Genomic DNA, 26,537 nt, shown 5'->3' with positions numbered 1-26,537 from the left:
TTTTTAAATTTTTTTAATTTTGTCAGGCAAAGGCCCGCGACCCACTGAAAACGGGTCCGCGACCCACTTTTGGGTCGCGACCCACCAGTTGAGAATCACTGTCTTACAGGAGTGAATATTCTCATTGATGTGTTAATGCATGAGCTGTGGTTCGTTAAGGCGAGGCAACTTTATTTAAATAGTACATTTCAATCTCAATGTGGAGCAGAGTTTTAAGTGTACTGTATATTTTGGGTACTGCAATATATTCTCAGGTTTAGTGTGTAAAACTCTGTAAAGCTTTGTAATGCAGGCTTTCTGTTCAAAACTTCTGAGTCTGTAAGTCCAAGCCTGATAACATCAACAGGGTAGATTTGTTTTCAGACTTTGGAGCGCTGATTTGTCCTCCTCATGACAGGTAAACAGAATCTGTGGCGTTCCCCTTTGACAGGAGGAGCATTCAAACACTTTGGGATGTACAACGTTTTGGTTCCGTCATCATTCACCTTTCATCCCGACTCAGATGGTCGGGGTGCGGCTCCCTCCAACAAGTGTGTCAGCCACTTCCTGTCTTGAGACAAATCCATAGAAGAAGACGGAAGCGGGTTGCTAGGTGGAGGGAAACCGTGAGATCGGCATCTCGTCCTCAAAACACTGCATTGTTGGTTTTTTTTTGGACTCTCAGGCAGCGTGTATTCAACTACTGACGAATACTTTGGCTGACATTTGTTTCAACCGTTTCCCCCAAGGGGCCGACTCGACCTCAAGAGAGAGAGAGACATGGGAACATTCTCAGGCTCGCAATAAGATCTGTTTATTCGCCCCCGAGCCAGATTATAAGCAGCGGAATTTATAAATAAATTTGAAGAAGGAACAGGGTTTCCCTCCGAACCCCGCTCATTCTCACCGCTCTTTTTTTGTGCAGCGTGGCGCTTCACTCCGAGGCTGAACTGGATCTTTCCTCCGCAGTATCAGTTGCACTGTGGGCTCCACCGGAGCACTTTAAAAATGTGTGTGTGTATCTTTCAGCTAGATAACCGCAGTTGAGCAGAGTGCCATGGCGGTGATAGTGGGGGGGTTCCCAGTCTGTGGAAAAGGGGAGGAGGAGGAGGACCTCACATTTAGCTGCTGTCCCTTGGGAGAGATTAAGCAGTTTAGTCTTTGCTGTGTCTCTCTCTCTCTATCACTGTCTCCTGCCTCTCTCCGTGCTCTATTAGGAAGCGGGGCAAAAGGGGGAGGGGGGGGGCACCTTTCCTCCCTCTGCACTTTCTGTTCCTCTCCTCTGCTCTCGTTTCCTCCGCTCCGCTCGCTTCCTTTCCATTCGTCCCGCCCGCTCCTCGCACACTTTCGCTTCTCCTCCCAGACTGTTTCTATTTGACGCCCCCCCCCCCCCCCCCCCCCCCCGGACATCCCAGCTGATTCTCTCAGCAGACTGCCCAGATGGCGCTGAGCTAGCTGGTTAGTTGGATGTACAGGAACCACCACCACCACCACCCCCTTAACCACACCAGCCCCTCTGTCCCCAATCACCCGATAGGCTGCTTCAGCCGTCCCACTGAGCTGATCCCCCCCCCCCCCCCCCCCCCCCGCGTGGAGCACCACGGAGCTCAACCGCTACTCACATTAATCTCCTAAACGATCCCGGACCTAAGAGGATCAATACTCATTTTCAGGGAGCAGCATGATCCCTTAATGTAGTGGAGGATGGCTGCTTATCCCTCACCCTCACTCTCTCTCTCTCTCTCTCTCTCACCCTCACTCTCTCATTCTCTCTCTCTCACCCTTACTCTCTCACTCTCTCTCACCCTCACTCTCTCACTCTCTCTCACCCTCACTCTCTCTCTCACCCTCTCTCTCTCTCACCCTCACTCTCTCTCTCTCACCCTCACTCTCTCTCTCACCCTCTCTCTCTCTCTCTCTCTCTCACCCTCACTCTCTCTCTCTCTCACCCTCACTCTCTCTCTCTCTCCCGCCACCCCTCCTCAACTCAGTTTCAGCTCCCAGTAGGAAGAGCAGGAGTCAGGCTTTGGATACTATTTCAAGGCCCACTTTAGAAAAGACAATATCTACCTTTACGGCTCACGACGTCATTCAGGTGAACACCACCTGAATGACCCCTTTTGGGGAGTTTGCAGGGCCTTCATGGTAAAAACAAACGCTGTCTTTATAAGCAGACGTATTAGTTTCGGAGTGAGGTGGCCGTGTTTTTATGATTTTAGATAATTGACCTCTCTGGTTCATCCAGATCATGGAGGCGTCACATGGGAGACCAGCTCCACGTATTACTCATTCGCCGGTGTATGAATTTGCTCCGGTGCAAAACACACAGCCAATTTTGCCAGAGAAAATAAATACCCCCCCTTCCCCGCTTTACTCCAGCTCCACGTCGAAACACAGCGGAGACGTCTTCAGGCTATTTCGATATAGTAGCGGTGGCGTGATTGTGATTCTTTGTTTTCCACAGACGCTGAAAAATGACCCCGTGATATAATAGTGGCAGGATCCAAGGAAAATGGGAGAGGATCAGACTTTCCATTGGATAACAAGCATCTCGGTTTTTCCAGCCCGGTTAGCACGGTTAGCGGAGCATCTCGCCATTGATCTTTGCTGATGTCGACTGTTTCTGGGGCCTTTTTCATCAAGGGGAAGGCAGAGAGAGAGAGTCGGGGGGGCACCCTCCCGTCAACCACGTCCCTCTCAGGCAGCCTGTCTATTGGTGGGAGAGGCCACCTGGAGCAAGTTTGGAGGTGTTTATGCTCGAGCCATCACTCTCTGTCTGGGCAGCCTGCCCCGAGAAGCTGGACCGTTCTACTGCTACTGATGTATTCAGCCCGGAGATCTGCGTCCTATGTACACAAGCTGTCACATGTCGCTGAATGATAATCTGAATGATAATCCAGGCACCAGAAACGTTAAAGTCATCTGCCTCAAGAACAGCCGCAGCCGGGCAGCAACCGCCGCTCCTCCGGCAGTAATTGCATGTCACAGGATCTCTGGCATCATTTCACTCTGTGCTGAGTTTGTAAACTTCATCTTTCCTTGTTGCTACAGGCCTCCAGGAGAAATTCACCTCAAACATGTGATCCTGGATTCTTCTCTATTTACACAGAGCCTACTGTGATAAGTGGCGTGTGTGTGTGTGTGTGTGTGTGTGTGTGTGTGTGTGTGTGCGCGCCCAGAGGTTTGTCCACGTCCGCTGCAGCGAGCTCGGCTCAGGAGAACAGCAGGGTTTTTCTTTAGGTGGAGGTTCGACTCGGTGATGACAGTCTCATGACTTCGCTCTTCCTCTCTCAAACAATCACACACACACACACACACACTTACACACACACACACAGGCTCTGTTCTGTCTGCTGCATTTCTAACCTACTGTGCTACACAAGCACACACGCATGACGTAAACAACAGGTCGGTAGGTCAAAGCTGGGTAGCAATATGACATACTGTACTTGAAGGTGTTTATAATAAGATAATGTGCAGTGATGTGTGTGTGTGTAAGAGAAATAAAGTGATACATTGCTAAATACAGCACACCTTTTTTCTTTTTCTTATTTTTTTTACGAAACAAACTAAAACAAACAGTAGGTATTATTTTCATGGTTTAATGAATGCAAACTACCATAAAGACTAACCACTATCACCTATAGACCTATACCTTTTTACTCACTGCTACAACAGACAGAGAGAGCTCGTGTTTTTAGCACATGACACATCAGTTAAAGGCAGGGCAGGTACAGCGCGCGTGCACTCATCCCTCTCACTTCCAGTACACACCATGAAACAGTATTGGCAGTGTGGGTCGGGGAGGTGCGGGAAGGTGATGTCGTAAAGCTGAGTGTCGTAAACCAGGTGCGGAGAAGGGGAGGTGAAGGGGAGGGAGGGAAGAGGAGGGAGGGGGGGAGAGGGGGGGGAGAGAGGAGGTGACTCTCCGGCAGCATTTAGACACAGCGAAAGGATCATGGCGGATGGCCCCAGGTGTAAGCGCAGAAAACAGGCGAACCCGAGGAGGAACAACGGTGAGTTGAGCGACTTCTGACGCGGAGCTTTTCTTTCGGGGGAACGGTGTGGAGGCTGCTCCGTCTCCCGGTAATTTCGGCGAAAAGTTTGGCAGCCCACCAGTCCGGTTTTTTAGTGACTGGAAGTGCTGGGAAGTAGCAAGTGAGCGCTGTATTACAGCCCTATGTGGTGGACCGTTATACCTGGGTCGCGTATCTCCCTCCGCCTAGCGGTCCGCTGCACAAGAGACCGTTATACGCACCTCACCCTGTTATGAGTGGACCAGCTTTTGTCTGCACTTCAATACTTCTTTACTCGTTTTAAACACACTTTTACCCGCCTTACAGACTCTGTGTTCATTGATTTTGTTTCATTCTGTCGAGTTTGTTTCGCCCACCGCTGAACTCGGACCTGTTTCTGTGGGGAAACGGACTAAGTGATTGTTATTGCGGACCTCGACAGACGGGTTGTCTTTTTTAAAGTTTGGGTTGAAAAAAACCACATTATGTGTAGCTTTGCTTTTGACAAACACTCCATGGTCTTCTTGAATGTTTTTGAAGCAGAGTGAACGCAACTGTTTGGTTCTTTCTTTCTTTCTGTCGCTCCCTCGTAGCAGGTAGCGACAGGACACTGTTGCTGCACCGCACGGGCGGACAGAACGCGATTTTGTACCCGATTGAACCCTGCCCGCTGTGCGCTTCTAATTAGGTTCATATCATCGACGACACCATTGATGTATTAATGGCAGAATACAAATGGAAGAAAAGCGTGTTGTTGTCCTGAAGCACGCTTTTAAGACAGGTCTCTATTTCTTCATCCTCCAACTTATTGCAGTGTTTTTAGTTGTGGGCGGCTCACGTCGTTCATGTTTGATGTTTTAAACACCGGTGTTTGGTAGCGAAGTAACGACATTAAGAAAGCTCAGCAGGAGAAACACGGTTGGGGCAACGAGAGGTTCCGGAGAACGAGGGATATCTCACGCGCTGTTTGTGTGAGCAGGGCGAGCGCAGCCCATATAAGGACAGCGGATCCTCTCTGTAGTCGCGAGCTGGGAATCCTAATTCTTGTACGACCTGGGGGGGGGGGGGGGCTTTAAACACCCTCTTCGTTTTCTTTCTAGCTTATTTCAATACAGCCTGTGTGCTTTAAGGATACTTTGTCACGAGATATCTCTCGTGTATCTCTTAGCCACCTCCGTGTTAATTTAGCTGAATGCTAAAATACTTTTGCGAGTTGTTAACGTCTTTTTCCCCCGTGTATTTACGTCGTGGGCTGTTGTGAATCCGCAGAGCGAGAATTGAACCACGGTCCTTTCTATTTTTAATTATTTTATTCTTCTTTTTTCCCCTTGTTGCCGCTCTGACTGTTGTCCATCAACGTGCTCATGTGTTGTGCCACCCAGTGCAGCTTTAAGGAACTGGGCTAACGCACCAAATCCACCGTTCATTTGGTCAAAACAAACATGCAGCCACCGCGGACGGACTCGCTTAGTGAGCTAATAGCCGCTACTTTCTGCGGCGCTAGCGACGGTCATTCGTGACGGTACAGGCGACCAAACGGTGTTTTCTCGCGCGGGGTTGCTGGTGGTGTGAATTGTCTGTGGATACCCGAGGAGTGATGTGAAGAGTGGCATGTTGTTGTTTTTGTTTCGACGGGTGCTGTCGGTGTTTTCCACTGTCATCTCGTTTCTTTATGGGGCGTGTTCAGCTATGCATTCCCTCCCCGGAGCGTTTGTGCAGTTTAATGCGTGCAAGGTGTGGACACACCTTAAATAACGGTCCTGCTGGCTAGGTGTGGGAGAAAGACTGGGAGTCTTATTTACTCTCGAGAGTTTTTTTTTTTTTAATTCGTTGCGTTTTCCCTTTAACTAAGCATGGTTTTATAAAATAATGACAGTCCTATTGTCATTTAAAGTTTCATCCTAAACCAAACAGATGTGTTCTCTGTTCTTTGCCTCATTTGCATTTTCTTCAAAGAGCCACCAGGGTCTGCTTTTAAGTCCTCACTTCCTGCCACCTCCTGACACGACTGCAGATCTGTCATGTAAATCAACATCTCTGCTTTTTCTGAAGGGAGTTCCTCAGTATAGTTAGATTGAAGGCTGCTGTTGCATATTATCATACCTCTTGGTTTTTGTCACAATGTCACAATGACTTGGCATTAGATATGGGCTGTTGTCTTTGCTGAAAGCAAGTATTAATGGCTACTAACCTTACTACATAATGCAAAATAGTTTCAATCGCCGTTGCTCGGGCTTTTATAATTAAGCAAGCCCTCAAGTTGTGCCCAGCTTGTTATGGTCAGAGGCTTTGCCAGGTCCCCGGCGAGCAGGAGGGGGGTTGAGATCAAGGTGAGCCCCATTCCCCGCTGTAAACAGAGAGGTGTTAACAGCCCACAGGACGACAGGTGTTTGCAATCGGCGGGATACTACAGCTTCCTTTGTCGCTTCTCCCCAGCCTGCTCCCCTAAGGAATAGCAGCCGTTCCCTGCAACGGTAATTTAACACAGCAATTTGGGAATAGAGGAATGCGGCCGGTGTTAACATTCTTTGCAAAAATAAACAGGGCCGCGCTGGGGCGGCTTTGCAACTGCGCTCGGGAGCTGGGGGATGATGCTTTTCGGAGCGGTGTTACCGAGACTGCTTGAATGAGTGTGTGCACACAGGTAGCTAGGACTTCTGTTTATTTGACAATATCACACGGGTCATTTGTCTCATCCCCTAATCTGTCAGTCTCTCTCTCTCTGTCTCGCTCTCTTTATATATTTCTGAGGCATTCTCACACACAATTACACCTTGATGAATCATCCATGAAAGAGGGAAAATGAGGTTGCGGGCATGGCGCTTGGCAACATGTGATGTTGAAGAACATGTTTATTGGCCTGGTAAAACTACACTTAAACTACACTTAGTGCCCCCGGACTCTCCCACCCTGTCTCGAAGCTATTGAATACAACCGCATGCTGTACGTTTCTGTGAGAAAAATAAAACAAAACGATGGTTTAGCTCCAGTCTGTGAGTTGAACCGAGCCGTGCTCTCGGGCCACAGCGGAGGCTCCCGAGGAGGTGGGGATTGGCCCCGTGGCTCCACATGCCACTTCGGTGTTTTTAAAGACATCTGTTTACATTTAAAAGGTCCACCCCTGTTGTGCGAAGAGTTTAGCGGAGGACATTTTTCATTTACCTCGCTGCTTTTCACCAACTTCCTCGGCAGCTTCATTTAAAAGTGCCAAGTAAGAAGAGAACCCCCCCCGTCCCCCTACCCCCGCCTCAACTCCCTCTCCCCCATCTCTCCCTCCTCCCTTCCCAGAGCTTGTCCTTTATTTCGGGGGGTTAAGACACAGTAGCCAGGGGTGCTGTTGATTGCCCCCTGACCTAGGCACCCATGCGTGCCTAGAGTATTACTTCACTTTCCCCCCCCTGTGCCATTGTGAGGCTTCCAGCATGTCCAATTGTGTTTGTGTTAAAGACTGTTCAGTGAAAAGAGGAGAGAGGAGGAGGAAGAGGGGGGTGTTGGAGCTGCAGCTTTTCCTCCACTCCCCTCCTCCATGACCCCTTAAACCGTGGGCTCCATGTTCCCTGTGGAGCCGAGAACGGGGTGGGGGGGTGGGGGGGGGGGGGGGGGGGGGGGGGGGGGGGGGGGGGGTGGTGAGGAGTGACTGAGGTGACTAGAGAATTTTACAACAGGTGACATCTGAGGGGCTGTGGCAGATGAAAAACATGACACGCATGGCAGCCAGCATCGGAAATACACGAGGGCAAAGGGCAAAACTGCCCCTAAGAAATATCATTTTGCCCCTGATATCACTAGGAGTGGGGCAAAAAATGCCCCCGAAAAAAAGAGTGGAGTGCTTCTTAATCAAACCTGTGACTGTGAGACTGCGGTCAACTCAGCAGACACTCACATGTTAGTGCACCTATATGCTGACATTCACGGTAAACACATTTAAACGGCGCAGATCGGGACGAGCGAAGGACTTTGAAAGTTAACGGAAATATTAACGTGAGACAACATCCGGTTTCTTAAGACGAACATCCGGTTTTCAGATTAAGATGCCAACAAAGTATAAATATTGCATAATGGAAATTAGATTAAATTAATTATATTCACATTAAGTATAAAACATGCTACCTGCATCTCGTGAGTTAAAGGGAAAATACACCTAAATTGTGCGTAAAGTGTCTTTATTCTTTGATTTGACGGTTGCTGGAAATGAATAATACCTGACTGACAGTCAATTAAGATATTTTACTAAGTAAAAACTCTGAACTGAATTTGTACCTTCAAATGGCACATTTAAAAAAAATTGAAGGTGCTATAAAAATGTTTTTCTCAAAAATTCCACACAATGACTAATTCATAAATTCAGGACAAAAATGGGTAATATCACAATATTTGAGGTGCTACAAAAATATTTTTTCTCAATAATTCCATACAATGACTGATATATATGTATCAAGGCATCGTTAACTTAATAATTGTTAATAGTTGTTTAAAACATTTAATAATAAGAATAAAATTGAATGTGATTTATGTTTGTTTTTTGTTAAATAAATCTAAGAAAACACTTTGAATCTGTAGACTACTGCCTAATAGTCGTATTATTGCCATTTGATGACAATTACTCATATATTGTAAGCCTAAATAAGTATATTTATTATTTTTGAACAAAGGTTAAATGTTATTTCACAAGTTTCAAAAAATTCCCCCAATTTCAGTGGGGGCAAAATTTGCCCCCAAAAAATATGTGAATTTCCTACCCTGATGGCAGCTATCTCCCAGACCTGTATGGATTCTAGGGTCAAGACTGTAGGAGTCTGTTTTGCACTTAAACTCCTAAATGAATCCATACAGGTAAAGATCCACACTTTTTACTTGTCTGCTTTTTGTTAATCATCTAGGGGAAAAAAGAGTTGTGTTTGTGGCTAAACTTCATCCCTCAACATGTCCATCCGGGTGGGGAAAGGCCCGTCCTCATCTGACCATTCGGCAGAATTAAAATTATGTGATGTACGACCACACTCCCACCTCTGTTAAGGCGGCTTAATGATTAGCTGCTCCCATGGAGGCTGAGAGCGTTAGCCCATAAAAAAGGTGCTCTCCCTCCGTAAAGCAGGAGTTTTAAACCCAGAGTCAGTTTCAGTAACCCCCTTAACTGCGCTTGGATGTGCTTTATTGGGGTTTGCATGGCTGAATGCTTAAATTAACCATTGTGTGTTCGGGCTTTGGTGAGAAAGCCCGAGGAGAAAGAGCCTAGTTACCTTTGCAGCTTGCCTGCTCTACCTCATACACTTTCAGCGGCAGAAGAAAAGGCCCATTCAGCGGGCCCGGCATGGGGAGGGAGAGCCCTTTTCACACTCGGCTTGTGGGAAACTTCTCCTCCATACTGTGCATGCCATTTGCATATGACCCATTCTTTTCCCAAAGGTCCCCGCGAGGGAGGAATCCGTGGAACGTTCGCAGAATTCATCAAATCCCTCTCTCACGCAGCCCTCCGGGCCCTCAAGAGCCTGCTTCACAGCCTCCTGTTTGACATGTTTTGCCTCGGAAGCGCAGCTTACGCCCGTGTCACGGTTTCTCGCTTTAACGTTAACGCCGACGCATCCCCCCGTGGCATTTCGCGCGCCGTGTTTTCTGAAGTGGCGACGTGCTACCCAGTGTGCTATTTTTAATGTCAGGGTGAAGGCTTAATTTGGCACAGCCGGCAGGAGTCTCCCCCAAATCCCCCTGCCATGATGGGCCATGAGGGGGTCCATCTGCACGACAGGACAATGTGGCGGGGGCGGCGCGCCACGGAGGCTCCCTAACTGACACAGCCAGATTGTCCAACACTCCCTGAAAGGACACAAATATTGAGCATAGGGGGTAACGCAGGGACGAGGCGGTGGGAGCTCAGTGAACTGTACAAAAACACAACCGTCGCTCTGGTCGCCCCCCCCCCCCCAAGAAGAGCAGCCTGGGCTGCCTCTCGCCAGCGTTGAAGATGATTTAGGCACCGCAGGAGCCAGAACCGCACACTGACATGTTCGTTGTTGCTGAGTGAGAGTCGGGTTGGTCTGCAACCTCCCCGACAGCCTTGACCCCAGCGCACTGATACTGACACTGAAAGTGGTGGAGGCGAGTATTTGTTGCCGTGCAATGTAGGGAGGAGAGCTCAGCTAAGTGTATCATGTAAGCCAACTGGGCAGAAAAGCCTCCCCTCCAGACTCCAGAGCAGTGAGTCATGGGCAGACAGGTGTCCTCGCACGATGACTTCAACCTCACAAACGCTCCTTCTTTTCTTAGAACCTTTTCTTTCACATTAACCGTCCCTTGCTCCCCCCCTTGGTCTCTCCCGCCTTCTCAGCCCCTCTCCACAAGTGTGGGTGGGTGAGAGGGGGATGGGGGGAGGTAATATTCTCCAGCAGTGTGTATACTTGAGGGAGAGATTACCTCTAAATTGCCATCCTGGTGGAGGTAAATATTGTGCATGGCGTAGCCCAACGCCACCTGCTGATGTGTGTTTTTAATCACGTGTTCGGTGGCTTCTCTTCAGGTCCACGGCGGGTCCCTTTGGGTCCGTCTGCAGACCAACCTCCTCCTCCTTCCCCTTCCCGCCCATCTATCCCCTCCCTTGTGGTCCTCAGTGGAGCGGTTAATGAAAAAGACTGGACTGACACAATAGGCAGAATGCGGGCCCGGTCAGGGGCTCTTACGCCAGCTTGTGTTTATGGCTAAAACTCATCGGGGCTAACCTCTGCTGGAGCTTCACTTCAGACTGGAGTTTATTGCCTTTTTTTGTACATAGATGTTGGATGTCTCGTCCATTTTAAATGTGCTTGACCTTACCACAGTCCCTCAGTGTCTCCCGTCTACAGGGATGAAATTAGATGACATCAGATGAGGAGTAATCCGCCGCCATGTACTGTGCTTTGAACACGGCCTAGTGGCTGGCTCTCTGCCAGCCCGTTATGATGACCATATTGATTTTCCTCTCCGTAGCACACTGAACTGATAATGGCCCTCCTGAGGGTACACATTCATACTCGCATACTGATTACAGTTGCACAGCCCGACTGTGACGTGACTGAGTCTGTGCATTGAGCTGGCTATAGGCTAAGCTATCCCTGTGACAGCTTCCTACAGAAGCTTCCTGTTAGTCAGAGAGATGGCCGGCTGCTATGTTGAATGTCAACATGGATAAACTACCACACAGGATTAATGAGGGGACAATGGCCAGCCTGAGACCAGGGGGGGGGGGGCGGGGCAGTAGAAGAGGGAGGCATAGAGCGTCCGCATCGCATCTTTATGTCTCTGGGAACTGGAATCAAGCCAGTGACCTTTGACCCGTCTCCAACCTGTGCTGGCTCAGCTCACCGCTACGAGCGTCCAGATGTTTACAGTCCAAACACAGTGTGGCCTCCCCCCCGAGCACGTGACACAAACACACGCGTGGGTGTCATGTGTGTGTCATGTGTGTCTAGTGAAGGGAGTAGATCCCCCCCGTCAGCCCGTAGCCAGGCGGCCATACATCTGTCCTCTCTCTTCTGCCCGCGGGTCAATGGAAGTGCTGCCTTTAATTGATCACGTTTGGGGTCGCACGACACTATCAATTAGTGCTTGCTCAGCACTTGTTTGTTTGTTTTGTCCCACTGTTCTGATCAACACAGCAACATCATTAGTTGTCTGTCCCATTAGCTGCCAGTGCCAGGGCGCTAACAAAAGCCGCACGCTGTTCTCCTCAACATCAGGGCCTTTTGTTAAGTCTCTCTTTCTCATGACGTCGCTCGCTCTTTCACTCCTTCTGGAGTCCTGTGCATTCTTCCCTGTTTGTGGTGTCTCTCTCTCTCTCTCTCTCTCTCTCTCTCCCTCACTCTGGCAGCTGCCTTGGCTCTGATTATCCAACACCAGAGCAGGTGCTGTAGGCATGCAGCGATTCAGCTGTACGGCATACTCATAAATAACACCTGACAAAAAGTAGGAGAGAGAGCCAGAGCGAGGGAGAGAGGCAGAGATTGAAAGTTTCCTCTGGCAGGAGAACAGGGTGTGGCTCACGGTCAAATGCCGGCCTTCTCAAGAAGGACATGTTCAGAATAGAGCGAGCGAGAGAATGCGTGAGAGCAGCAGAGACAAAGGGGAGGAATGTGAGCGGGGTTTTTTTCGGCGTAAATGTGCGAACGCGTTGCCCGTACTCTCATCAATGCCAACTTTTCAATAAAGCGCTTTCATGCAAATTTCCCGTAAATGGATCTTTTTGAACACAAGGCCAGCTCTAAGTGACTGGTTAAGGAGGAAGTTGAATTTGAAGGAAGGAGCGTTATCCTTTCTGTAATTAGGGTGTAAGAGCTTGGAACAACCTTAATTGTGCCCTAAAAGCAAATGAAGAGGTCAGGAAAGAAATTCTACGCAGACTTTTACAACCATCGTCAGTAATGAACCAGCACTCGGAATAAATGAACCCATATATCAGACTGTTAGTGAACACGGCTCAGAACCAAACCGTCCGTTTGTCATTTTGAGCTCTTCAAATCCACGCCAATGGCAGACACACATCCTGTCTCATCAGAAGCTATCGATCAGCCTCTCGGGGCGAAGGTTAGTCTGCCGTCTTCTCTCGGCCTCACCGGGAACAAAACCAGGAAGTGTGCGAGAGATTACGGCCCAGGATGCAACCTGAAAGCCCTTTATCTCTGTGAAAACAAGAGGCTTCCTGCGATCCTGCTCCCATCCAGGCCACCTAGCCCCCCCCCCCCCCCCCCCCCAGCACCTGTGGCAGCCTTTAAGGCTCCTCATCGGGGGCTGCAGAGACCACAAACATGAAAGCCTGGGAAGTATATCGCACACAGAGGGCAAAGAAAAACAGTGTCTCTATTCAGACACATTAAAAAGATTTGGCTCTGTGTGGGTGAGCCAGTAAAAGAAAGGCCCGTTTTCTTTGTCTTCTTCCTGCAGAGTACCTTATACCGCCGGGACAGAAGAACGCTAACACGGGCACTTCTGAGTTGCACATGAAGAGCAAAGAGTTCCTGGACTCAGTATGACACATAGACCTAGAGGAGAGATAGCCCCGCCGTGTCAGTGCCACTCTCATGAGGAAGTTCATGACATTCATCTGCCTGCTTCTGTGCCTCTTTTGTTCAGCCTGAGCAAAACAGTTGCCCAATCTTCTGAAAGACTCGTCTTATCTGGTATTTTAGAAGAGGGAAAACAATCACGATCCTGTTGCTCACCTAACGTTGAGTTGTCTACCCAACAACCTCAGCCATAGAAAAAGCTCTCCCTTGCTCCATTGAGTTGCCGCCACAGCTGGCAAGGGTGGTTTGTCTTGACAGTGTCCTGCGTTGAATTTCAATGATCCCCCCCCCCCCTCCATCCTCCCCCTGGTCTTATTATGCCATCGCTGCTAACTGGCTCCTATTCACCGCAGTGTCCTGACTTCCCAGAGGGGCCTATATAAACAAGGGCTATTCACTCTCTGAAAGGCCCGCCCCCTGCCAGCCTCGGCCTCTGCTTGTGTCAGCGCCAGGCCGCGCCGCGTCTCGCACGGCCGGTCCACGCCAGCAGCAGCGGGCGCCGTGCCACAGATTTTCCTCTGCCCCGCGCAGCACACTCTCAGAGAGATTAAAATTTCGACTTCGACAGCGGCGACTGATGAATGGCGTCCGCCGATGCGGCGCATGAATGACGAGGGAAGGCCGGTGCTGCGCGTAGCATAGGGAGCAGCTATGGGTGCAGTGTGGTGTGATGTTATAAGCCAGGCTGACTTCCTGTTGTTCTTGTCCATCAGGGTAGATCGGGGGGGTGTGGTCCCATGAGACTACCCTGTGAGAGTCACATGGTCAGGCTGCAATGCATTTAAAGGCCATGGTTTTCTCTGTGTGGCTCAGTGTGTTGAGCGTGCTTTGGGAGTGCATTCCCGGCCTCCACCTGAATTCTGACCCGAGTGTGAACTGTCTCTCTGGCTCTTCCTCTCCTTTTTTCTTCTCTTCATTTTCTGCCCTTCCCTCCCCGCTTCCTCCCAATCAACAGATCTCAGAGGAAAACCACACATCTCCCCAGGGTGCCTCTCTCTATCTCTCCTGACCAGATGTTTAAAAAGCTGTTTGTTTGTTCATCCAGCGGAAGTCACTTTGATTGATGGCTCCCGTAAAACAGGGCCTGCACGCACAGCGACGCCACATTCCTCTGTTAGAGGCAAATACCTTAAGAGAGAATCGTATACATTGGAGTTGAAATGAAATGATTGCGGGCGTCGGCAATGTGAGGCCTTTCGTAAGCGGGGGGGGCAGTGTCCCTTAGACTGTATTGGCCCTCCTGTCCAGCTCGCCTCCGTCATCCCCTGACTCGCCTGCTAATTTAGAGCAGCGACCTTCGAATGGAAGGGCTGTCTGATAAACCTCTGAATCAGGACAGGCGGTGACACAGCGTCTAGACGGGCGGAGGGGTGAGCAGACGATCCCCGCGCTCTCCGTCACTCTCGCGCGTTTTAGCCAAATTCGTTCCACCTGAGCGTCTGAGGGGTCAAGTCCTCCGCGGGACGGGGAGAGTTTCTCGGGGCCAACGCGGATTAACGTGGACGACGACTCTAAAGCTCAGAAATAACAGCAGAGTTGATTGAAGCGTGCATTGTGATAACAAAGTAGCGGGCTTGTATTTGGGTCAGGCTTTATCTACTGTCGCCCTCTTCTTAGGAAAAAGGCCCCGGGCTGAATTCCACCTAATAATTGTATTGCCCTGTGACAGATACCACTGATGTAAAGCTCTTTACTGTTGCTGACGAGTCTATTGAACCCAGCCACGCTCTTTCCCACTTGTCCTTGGGGAGCTTGTCCCTCAGGCAGGGCCGGTTGTGTTTTCATTAAAACCCAGGTTTAAATGGACCAGGTCCTCTGATCGACAAGCAGATTAACCAACTAATAAAACATACATCACAATATATATAGAGAGGGGCCCCCTCTGAGACTCTGGCTATTAATACACAAATATGGAGGATTACTGTCTGCTCGTCTCCGTGGCCGTGGAGAGGGGATTAGGGTCCCGGTCCAGACAGATTGGATTTAATGTGTGTAAGACTAAGCGATTGCTGTACTACAAAAGCCCTGATGCATGCGCACTGATCTCTGCTCTGCGCTCTCCGGCTGAGACGTCATGACATCCTGTTGTGTTTGTGGATCAGTTGCATTACATTTGTCAGCTCTGGGAGAGAAACATTACCATACCACCTAGTTCGTCATCTGCAGTTCTTTTTCTTTTTTCTGCTTCACAGCCTGCACTAACCTTACTTCCAGTATTATGTAACACTTGTTTGCTCGACCAAAACATGCAGCTTTGCAAGAACGAATTTGCTTCTGTGTGGCATTAGTGTACTTTACTGATGGTAAACTACCATCGCTTGTTGTGGTGATTTGACAAAATAGACAACTGCACCTCAGTAGACGTAGTGTAAATGTATATAGCAGATTTGAATGAAAATATATCGCAATATTATCTTTTTTGCTATATTGATTCTCGAGGACACTGTTTTGATTTGTTATTGATTTAGTGACGTGCAGAGATAAACTCAGTCAAAACTTGATTTCATTTGCACAGAATCGGGCCCTCAGAGTAGTGCTGTGATGTTACAGGGACTGTGCTGAATGCATATCCCACTGTTCTGATTACATTAAAACTAATTCAATTTTTCCCACAGATTTTATGAACATGACGATATTTTCTTGACTATGACAGTTTTCCTAAAATTAGATTTGAAACAATAGCGATGCATCACCTTGCGTACAGTATGGCGATGTATTGAATCATAACCTCTGTATCGTGATTAGGGTTGGGCACCGAAAACCGGTGCCGGTATGGTACTGGTTCCTATACGACCGGTATCTACCGGACCGAAATGCAACGCAGATTTCGGTGCTTCCTTTCCGTGCCTGAGCCGATTGAAATACTTTTTTACACTACTCGTTAGCTCTAGGTTAGCTCGTGCTAGGACCGATGGTAACGACAGCATCGGTCCTCCGCTCCTCACTCATAGTATTATTACAACCGGATGAGCCGTGCGCGCTTAGAAACAAACCCCTCCATCATTCTGACGAAGCTTCGGCCATGATTTATTAAAAAAAAAACAAAGAACGAGATCTGTCATACGGCTACGGACTTCCTCCATCGACATCCGGGTACTTAGTGCTGCCGCTCATAACAAGCACAACATCCGGCACGCAAAACCTTCTTCTTCTTCTTCTTCGAGGTGTAGTGGCGGTTGGCAAACGATGAATTGGCACATTACCGCCACCAACTGGTTAAATAAAATAGAATAAGTCAGGAGAGGTCTCATTTTGCCAGAGAATGCAAATATTCTCATATTTCTACAAAATAATTGCTGATGTTTGAAGCTGTAGTGTGTGTACAGAGTGTGTGTGTGTTTTGTATTTATTTTTATTTATTTAAGTAAACTGTTAACAGTTAATATATTGTTCATAGTTTGAAGTTAAAAAGTTCGAAGCTGTAGTTTGAAGCCAAGTGTTTTGTATTTATAATATACTTTAACAGTTAATATATTGTTCAATTTGAAGAAAAAAGTATCGGTTCAGGCACCGTTTAGGCACCGGTATCGTTTTAAAAGTATCGTTTTAGCACCGGTATCGGAAAAAACCCAAACGATACCCAACCCTACTCGTGATACGTATCGTATCGTCAGACTCTTTAACTTCTTGGAGAATCATTAATAGCATCAGAATGTGTCAACTCTAAATTTGCCCTGAAGTACGACCACCTGTCCCGCGTGTTGGATGGCCGGCAGCCGGCTTGTACTGTGTGTATGGCATTTATTCATGTCGATGGATGTGTGTGTTTCCAGAGCGTAGTAGATGTGACACTGAAGCCAAACATGCACACAAACGCATCGAGCGCACCAGCACAATGCTCGCAGATAGAAAGTCAAATGCCTCTCTTAACTTAACAATCAACAATTTCATAGTCCACAGCATGCGCAACACTGACAAATTAGTCCCAGTCTGGCGTACATATTGTTCAGTCTAGCAACTAATGCGACGCCATTTCAGCCTGACGCACTACTGAATTGACAAATGACTAGATAATGCACCAAATAAAGGCTCCTTCCAAAGCACAGACTTTGATTAGAAGAGAATATCTCTCTATTCCCAGTTATGAGAGGCAGAGTCCCAAGCCTCACATTCTGCAGAAGTAGGGAGAGAAGACTCCAGAGATTTGTTTTAAACTTCCTCTCTCTGAGTCCCCAATCCATCTCCCTCAGCATTAAACTGTGTAGCCTTAGGGGAGTCCTCATAAAGACAAACGTACATCGTTAAGGGGAGATGGATTAATGCACAGACACCGATTCTAAATTCTAAAACAGGTCGCGGCTACAATCGCTGGAAAGTGAAAACATGTGTTGCATCCTGTCCCACAGATGTCCTAGAGATAGCACTCGGTGTGTCCTTTACCTGTTTTAACATGCGGCCCACACACACACACACACACACATAAAACCCTGGGCTGTTTATCCCCAAGGGCGCCCGGCTAAAGGAGAGAGAGCCCCTTCATCATGTCCCTGTCCCACATCCTCGTTATCAGCCACGATTAATGAGCTCTCCATTAATGAAAAAAAAGAAAGGAAAGAAACAGGAGGTGCCAACCCCTCCTGGAGGAACGAGAGGCGAGGGGTGTGTGTGTGTGTGTGATGCTCCCCACCCAGGTGCAATGACATCACTCTCCAAGGTAGATGATAACTGTCACAGCTCGCTTTTGTTAAGGATGACAGGGCATGTGTGTTTGTTTAAGTGTGTGTGTGTGTGTGTGTGTGTGTGTGTACATGTGGCCTCACGCGCAACACTGTGTTTTGATTGTTCCAACCCAACCTCTTGGGTCTAATCCGTTTTGCCTTTGTATGTCCGTCTGCCTCTTTTGTCTATGGTGGCTATATGGCGTGAGGGAGGGAGGGAAGAGGAGCGCTTGATGAGACGCTGGAAGTGGAGGAGGAGGAGGAGGAGGAGGAGGAGGAGGAGGAGAGGGCGGCAGGTGCAACGGACACCCGGCGCAATCACCGGCACTCGGCAAAAGCGGCGACAGGAAATCAAGGTTGTCTTGGCAACCTGGCACTATCGATTAAGCGCGGCCGTCTCCGTGCTCCCATCAGAGGCCCGGTGGGAATGGTGATGCGCTGGGTTTCTAGGAGAGGAGGGGGGGGGAGTTGATGGTGGGACTAAGAGCGGGAGGGAAAAGGGAAGGAGAGAAAGGATTGGACACCGACGACTACAGGTGTCTCTCCAACACTTTGTTTCGTCCTCATTAACTGGACATCCACATCAGCTGGGATGTTGAATCTCAGCCTCGATTTACGATTACAGAGAACTTCCCATCACCCTGCAAACACCTAACACGTGTCCCTCCGCCGGTCCCGCCTCCTTTGCGCTCCCTCCTGGCGTCTGGTATCTCTCTATACACACGGCCCAGTGAGAGCACAGTTCCCTCAGCCAGTTTCCCGGCCATTAGTTCACATTGTGCGCCGTGATTTAAGGACCCCCGTGGCACACAAGGAGAGTTTGCTTCTCCTGGGTTGCTGTGCAAACCCTCTGCGCAGACAGCGATTTCGCCACAATCGTACACTGAGGCGTTGATGTTGCATAAGCCCTGCGCAGAAGTAATCGATACGCACTATTGACTTGTTAGGAGTATTTTTGGCTGATACCGCACTCCGGTGGATCTTTGACAGGCCATGTCTCTTCCACGCCCGCTCCCCCTCTCTCTCTTCGCACCATGCCAAATCCCTCGGTGATCCGTCCTCGCTCTCTCTGTCCTCTCTCTGCCTTTCCTTTTTTATTATCAATTGCCTTTTTTATTTTTCAAAAAAATCTGTCCATCATTCGAACAAAGTGCATTTCCCCACCCACACCGTGCACGATACACTTGTTAGATTGGGAAGCTGCGTTGCCGGAGGAGATCCAGCGCTATCTTCTGATTGGAAGGACAGCAGTACAAAACTCTCCCTGTCTCCCTCCCTCCCTCTCACTCGCTTCCTCCCACCCCCCGCGGCCAGTCGAACACAGAGCAGTCCTCTGTCCTGCCATCATGTGGGTGTTGCAGCCCGGTTAACCCGTAGATATCTGCTGAGCCGGGCGCTGTATTGTTTCATTTAGTGAGCTCAGTCTTTTCTGCTCAGGCACTTACAGAAATACTTTTATAGTTTGGGGAATATTCTTATTTGCGTTCTTGCTGAGAGTTAGATCAGAAAGTTGACACACAAAAAATGAGCTCGAGCCAGAAGGCAGTTTGCTGAGCTTAGAATAAAGACTGGAAACAACAGCTAGCCTGGCTCTGCCCAAAGGGAACCAAATGCGTCTCGTAACATCCCCATTAAAAATAGTCCGGAGCTATGTGCCGGACTATTTCTTGGCCGGGGCGTAGTGATTTCCTCGAGTCTCCCCTGGTCACGACTCCAGGACACAAGACGACACAGGAAGTCACTGCGTCAGGCCAATAGCTAGTGTGTGTTCATGAGTGAGCTTTAGAGTTGCTGGTGCATTTTGTCCCCTTCAAACAGAGCCACACTGGCTGTTTGTCCCCATGTTTCTACTCATTATGCTAAGCTAAGCTAACTTGCTGCTGTTTGTGGCTCCATACTGGCTGTACAGACATCACAGTGGTATCACTATTCTCATGTAACTCAAGTAAATAAACATATTTCCCAAGATACTGGACTGTTCCGTTAAACTCTTGCATCTTGCATCGCTATAAGGACGTTAGCGGCTCATTATTCGTCTCATTATTGCTGCTTGTGAAGTCACGAAGCCTGCTTCAACAAGATGTCCCTCCTCATCGCTGTGTAAACGCTGAAGGCACAAACAGCACCGCCACCCTCACTGCATCATGGGTAGGTTGAATTATGTCTCATCAGACTTGATTCACAATGTTGATGATTGATGGAGCCATATCAACCGGGAAACATCTCCCTGATCAACACTTATCCATACAGAGACATGAGCTCAGTCCTGACTGTCACATCTTCAGTGTTTGAAAGTTTTAGTTTTTTGAATTGTTCCTTCATGACCTGAGGGCTTGTCATGAAAACTTTGAACAATATCAATTATGCCAGGGCTTCCAAAACAAATAAATGAAGTCAACTTAAGGTGGCTATTGACTTTTCTATATGGACACTGAAATATTGTTTCCTGTATGAACCAGTAGTGCAGCATCACTTATAAGTCATTTCACTAGCTTAGGCCCCCACCTCGGCCGGAGTGAGCCTTCGTCGGTTGTTTGGAGTGTTGAGGAATGGTTGATGGAGATTTGGCCTGGTGCAGTTTGGGGGAGGCTTAGCTGCGGATCCCCTGCGGCTCCCGGGCCTTGCAGACCCCCAAAATAAGCCTGTGTGCTGGTCGGCAAGATCGAGTGAGAATTTGGGGGGTTAAAGACGGCGTTGGATATGGCCGAACCGATGTCTGCAGGTGGGCTGAACTTCTGGAATGGGAAACGAGAAAGCCATGGCATTGCGGTGGCCCAGACGTGAGCTGCATCGAGGACGCTCCCTTGGCGGACGGGTGTCGCAGCGTCATTTGATGATTGGGTAACCGACTGCTGGTTGTCAGGAGTTTAAGGGATGGACTTGCTGGCCCATCCGCAGCCCCACGTGATGGCTGTGGCTACTATTGGTCCGATTTCATAGCATGAGGGGAAACGACTTGGCATCTGCTTGCAAGATCCGAGGCTGGTCTACGGCAATGTCGTCCGTCGTGGAAAACCCCCCAAAAGACGGCAGAGGGAGCGGCATCGTTGTTGGCCAATTGTGTGGGTCCATCGCTGGAAGTGGGTGGGGTGGGGGCACCGGGATGCCAGTGCCCCCACAAGTTGCTGTGGTTGCTGGAAGTAGGTGGCCGGGGGGCGCTGGCGTTCTGCGTTCCGTTGTTGCTTGCTGCGGTTCGTTGTTGCTTGCTGCGTTCGGTGGTTGCGTTGTTGCGGTTAGAGAGGGGGACAGCTTAGAGAGGGGGACAGAGGCAAGAAGACCTGGCAACCCGGTGCCAGGAATCTGCATAGAGGGAAGAGTATGCGTAGTAGGAAAAGCAGGATAGGGGAGGGGGACAGATGAGAGGGAACCTGGCAACCCGGGACTTGGGGGTTGGGGGGCGGAGTTGCGGGGGGCGTGGCGGCGTCACGGACGTTGGCGTTACCCAGGTGTGTTGTGGATGTAGGTACGTTTGTGTTTTTTTTTTCTCTGACGTGACTTTGGGAAAGTTTGTGAGGAGTTGGCACAGTTTGCTTTGTTGCGTCGACTCTTTCTTTTCCCTTCTTCTCTTTTTCTTTTTGGTGGTGGAGGGGGATGAGAGGTGAGGCGCTACGACCTGGCAACCCGGAACTTGTGGGTTGGGGGCGGAGCCTCGGGGTGCGTGGTGGCGTCACGGTCGTTGGCGTCGCGCCGGAGTGTTTGCATGTAGGTACGTTGTATTTGTTTGTTTTTCCCGAACGTGACTTTGGGAAAGTTGTGAGGAGTTGGCACGGTTTGCTTGTTGCATCGATGCTCTTAGCAGGCGGACTGTGGTCGAGTTGGAGATCAGCTGGCGCGTCTTCGATCAGCTGGTGAGTCTTCGATGGGGGACCTGGCTGGAGCGCGGGGGGGGGGGGGGGGCGGCGTCTTTGAGCGCGGGGGGGGGGGCGGTGTCTTTGAGCGCTGCGTGCCGGGCAGCCAGAGTCGTCGGAGGCTCGTTCCCGAGCTGGGTCTGGAGCGAGCGAAGAAGGAGAGAGCTGGATTTACGTTTCCGTTGTCTACGTCCCGAGGCGAGGTGGAGATCGCGGGTTTGGCTGCCCGGACCCTCTCGATGGCGGTTGGCGGCGTCCTCTGCGTGGTGTTCCGGTTGCCGTGGTGTTCCGGTTGCCGTAGTGTTCCGGTTGCGAGTGCAGAAAACTCGAGTGTGCCGAGGCTTAGAGTGGGTAGGTAGTTATAGGAGCGTGGCCGGAAGTGGGCGAGTGGCTGAGGTGTGGTCCTGCTCCTGAAATTCAGCTAAGTTTTATCTCCAAAACAATCACACACTGTCAGAGCAATTATCACAACAGTGGCTGGAGTTGATGCTAAAATGAATTAAATAAATCAGACTTAAAGTGAAGACATTAACGGGTGAGAACAGAGCTGAACTGAACACAGCCCAATGGTGTCGTGGCCCAGAGTAATGTCTTACAGGACTGGGGGGGCCCTCTCTCATCTCTCTTTATTTGGCCGCTATTCTGGGCAGGACTAATGTGGCGGCGGCGCTGCGCGTTGAGTGAGTCAGCGGTCATTAGAGTGTGCAGACAGCACTCTTGCCCGGAGGCCATAGGAGCCAGTCAGTCTAATGATGAGGCCGGGACCTGAGCGCTCAGGACGTCCTATTAGCTCCATCCAATTAGCCCCGCCCATGGTCTCCGTTACTTTGACCGCCCATGGACAGCCGAGAGACGGACATTACCGTAAGGGCTCCTCCATGTGTTGAAGTGTACCCGTCATGTTACTGACTGAGAGAGAGAGAGAGAGAGAGAGAGAGAAGCTCAGTCACAGTGCTCAGATCCAGTCATCCTCCCCTGGGAGAGGCTGACTGAACAGGAATGTAAACATGGCAGCTAAATAAACTGCTGTGTGGGACACAGAGAGAGAGAGAGAGAGAGAGAGAGAGAGAGAGAGAGGGAGCAAGAGAGAGAGAGCAAGAGAGTGCAGGATCACTCAAAAGGAAAGGGCAGACTATTACAGGCTAGAAGTGGATATATATCAGAGTAAACGGTCTGAACCGGGACAAACGGAACAGGGGGGGGGTCCAAAGAATTGAACCTGGGAGGTTGGACGGCATCGGCGGCTCACAAGGACAGCGTTCCAGCATTCCTCTCCCTCCCCTCCTTTTAACACCTTATCTCAACCTCTCACTCTAAAATAAGATGCACTCACACCGTGTCACATGGCACCAGACATCACCCGCAGCTCCTCAAATACTCCAGGCCGCTTTGAAAGTGCACGGGGGGGGGGGGCTTCTCACTGGTCTGCACTTTAATGAGAGGAGAAAAAGTATGAGGTGAGAGAAGCTGTCTATACTGATGATACAAATCTTAGGATAATTGACTTTTTCACGTTTATGAAATGGTTTGCCCCCCCCCCCCCCCTCTTTCCACTGGACCCATGCACGGGAGAAAAGCACCCTGAAAACGAGTCCCCCCCCTTTCAACTCCACTCCCAGTAGTGGTCTAATCCATCAGGCTTGTTCTTGACGTGGCGATGTGATGGTTGAGCACAGGTGCCGCCGGCCTTTCTTGCCATAACGCGTGGCAGGTGGCAGCCATTACCGCTCTGTTCCGGCAGGTTTAGCCATCGCCGTCCCACAGCCTGTCTCCCTCTCTCTGCGTCCCTCTTCCTTCCCTTCTCCCATACAACCAGCAGCACTGGCTTTAGATCGTCTCAGGTCCATGTTCTTTCTTCTCTGCCTCTCTCAGTGCCTTTCATTTTCTCCCCATGTCGGATCAGAGGGACGAGGTCTGTGGAGGCATTTGGAACGAGCCTCAGTGTCAACATGAAGCTCTCTGCTTCTTACTGAGCTGGACTTTTGTTTTTATTCCCTTACAACCTCTCACTGAGAGCTGGTGCAGCTCTTTGCCACAACGTCCTCTTCTTACACCACGTTACACTTAAACACATCTACGCCAGCGGCCACCGGTATTCTACCTGATGTCTTCCTCTGCACCCTGTCTTTGTCCTCCCCCTCCGTCCCCGCCTCCATGCAACGCTGGGCGCCGGGCCAGGGGTGCTAAACGGCGTCTTAACCCCGGTGTCTGAGACTCCACTCATCCTTTATTCATCCCCATTAAAGGAGCATGAGAGTTGTTCTCTGCCTGTAGTCTGACAAACGGCCGCAGTGCGAGTGTATCCACCTCGTCGTACAAACACAACAGACGGACGTGGGTGAACATGTCATGTGATGTTTGTCTCCTGTGATACCTGAGAGTCAGACCGCATGGAGGCTGCAGGGAGACACAAGTACAACGCAGGTGCCCTCGTGTAGAGTAGTCTGTCGGTCTGGAGTCTTTTTCTGATGTCTTAAAAAAATGAAAGAAATGTAATAGCTGTTTTTGCGCTGTGTGGGTATTAAAATGTGTCTGGGTAGACCAATGAGAATTCAAGCCACTCTTTATTCACTTAAGATCCACTCTCAGATAAGTTCTTCGGCTGTAATTGTTTTCTTGTTTATTAAATTTGGTCTCAAGCTACTTTCCAAGTGGCATTAAAAACGTGGTAAAAAAACACCTTGAAATCCTCATTTGAGGATTTTCGCAATCATCTCTAGTAGTTACTCTGTTAAACAATACCCCCCCCACACACACACACACACACACACTCGCAGACTACACACAGTCACAATGGCCTCCAGCGGCGCCATTTAGCTGGCGGCGAGCCAAAATCTTTCTTACGATATAAGCCCCCAGGCTAGAGTACTTCACGTAGGGTACACACACACACACACACACACACACACACACACACACACACTCACACACACAGGCCAAACAATATCAGCATCTCCCACCTTTACAACCTTGTTTCCCTGCGAGGGGGGCTGTTTGAAAAAGGAGAGATAAAGAGTGGAGGACGGGAGGAGAGGAAGGAGTTAAAGGTTAAGAATGGCGATGAAAATGGAGAACAGTGCTGGGGGGGGGCAGACAGGAGTGAGCATTTCTGCCCCGTTGGTGGAATTGTGTGTTTGTGTGTGTGTGTTTATGTTGTGCAGGGGCAGGTATATTGAATGTCAGCGTGTCTTGTGTGGACCGTCCTCTCCGTCTCTCTTCGCCCTCACCGGACTGCACTGCATCTCCATCAGTCGAGGTCAATGCTACAGCGGGTTGGAGAGCCTCATGGGAACTGAGATCACGGATGGGTCTTGAATCGAGAGCTGCTTCTTGTGTTTGTATTTAGTGCTCACACTCGACGTGTGTCACTGGGTGCAAAATCCTGCGTTGTGTCAGATGTGGAAGAAGGTCTGAACCGTCAGATGTGAGTGAAAAAGAAACATCAGGGAGCTTAAAAACAACAGTCGCAGCTTTTTCAGATATCAACCCACCATCCCATTGTTTCACAGAGACCTCTCTCATTAATGAAACGCTCTTGTGTGTATAGCCACGCACACACACACACGCACACACACGCACGCACACACACACACACGCTCTAGCCCGTGGATAAGGAGCACTACAGTAAAGGAGCAGGTGCCTGTCCATCGCGGGTCGATTTGATGGGAGTCTATAATCTGTAAGGCTTTGATGCCACCAGGTTTGTGTGTCCAGGCTCGCGCTGCCGGTTTTAACAGGATGACGAGCTCCGTGCAATTAACCTTTGGCTTAGAAAAACAGAGCTTCATTGGCGCTTGTTTTGCAGTTGTACGTGCCCGTGCACAGGCATTTCAGTGTGGGGAGTTTGATTAATTATGTCTGCACATTACAAAAAACAATACTGTTATCATCATGAGTAATTCAGGGTCGACTCGAGGCCTCATTCTGAGTCCTTTCCTGTGCGGTCTGTAACACAGGATAGCCAGTCTGTGCTGGTTACTCCGAGTTAAACACTGGCAGGCTGCCTCCTATACATTATACATGAGAACGCATTCATGATTTCATTTGTCTTTCTGCTGTTCTTCCATCCCCCCCCATCACTCTGTATCCCTCACTGCCATCTTGTGTATCCACTATAGCGGTGGTATTAATCCAACTTTTGCTGACGGATGCAGCGTGTTCCTCCGCAGCAGGCTGGAAGAGCAGCAGACAGTCGGGCTGTCGGTGGTGACATGCACGGCTCGCATGGCGCCAGCTGCTTTTATTGGACAATAAGGAGAGGGGACGCGCCCCGCAGCCTTCCATGTGGACGGCTTTTTATCTGAACACGGGACGCTCGGTGCGCAGCGGTGCTACAGCGCATGTGAACCACCGTGTGATGTGCGCTCTGGCCCTCTGATGCTTCCCACAGCAGCACCGATGATGAGCTGTGAGTGGGTGTTGGCCGTGTGATTGATTGTGTCTGTGCCTCATAGTGAAAGATTGCGCATGCTTCATAAGTCAAGCGCTGTGGAACATTAGTGGGAATGCATTTGTTGGTTGCTTTTTATGCTTCCACACACTTGTGTTTGTGACTGTGTGCTTGTGAGACACGCCCACGTGAATCCTTCATGGTGCTTCCAAAGTCCCGCTTCCTGCTCTGGCAGGCTGAACTCATACAGTCGTAGCTCTACCTACGAAAAATGAGTGCGCTGTAATTCAAAGATATCCAACAGAATGGAATCATAGTAAACGTGTCAAACAAACACCGGTCTTTCACCCAAGTCAACGTTCATTTGTCACATAACTTCTGTTCTTAAGTTATGCCACCCCGCACTTATTTTAAACATCTTTTCCTGAACCTGACTAAGTAGTTTTGTCCATCAGGACTAACATACATTCACTCAGCACAGCTGCGGTAGCACCTTTGGGGTGAAGGGTCTCGCCCACAGTCGCCCCTCAACCTAACTACTGTAAGGTGCTTCCTGTGAAGACCGCTGTCTGAGGACACGTTGGACGCCTTGCTGTGTTGGACCCATCTCATTG

General features: G+C 49.6%; 1 protein-coding gene across 1 annotated transcript in view; it reads left to right on the top strand.

The window, feature by feature from the left end:
* Nucleotides 1-3,932: 3,932 nt before the first annotated feature.
* Nucleotides 3,933-26,537, top strand: part of LOC306794287 (zinc finger E-box-binding homeobox 1-like) — a gene marked incomplete at its 3' end in the record, with an annotated part of 74,042 nt that continues 51,437 nt past the window's right edge. Inside the window, exon 1 of the mRNA XM_079292326.1 lies at nucleotides 3,933-3,995. Coding sequence (XP_079148452.1) covers nucleotides 3,938-3,995 — 58 coding nt within the window. The 5' untranslated portion in view covers nucleotides 3,933-3,937. The remainder of the gene's footprint in view (nucleotides 3,996-26,537) is intronic.

Source organism: Melanostigma gelatinosum (assembly GCF_949748355.1).
Source record: "Melanostigma gelatinosum genome assembly, chromosome: 20".
Lineage (NCBI taxonomy): Eukaryota > Metazoa > Chordata > Actinopteri > Perciformes > Zoarcidae > Melanostigma > Melanostigma gelatinosum.
Note: the sequence above shows the minus strand (reverse complement) of the source record. Positions and strands in the feature narration are given on the sequence as shown.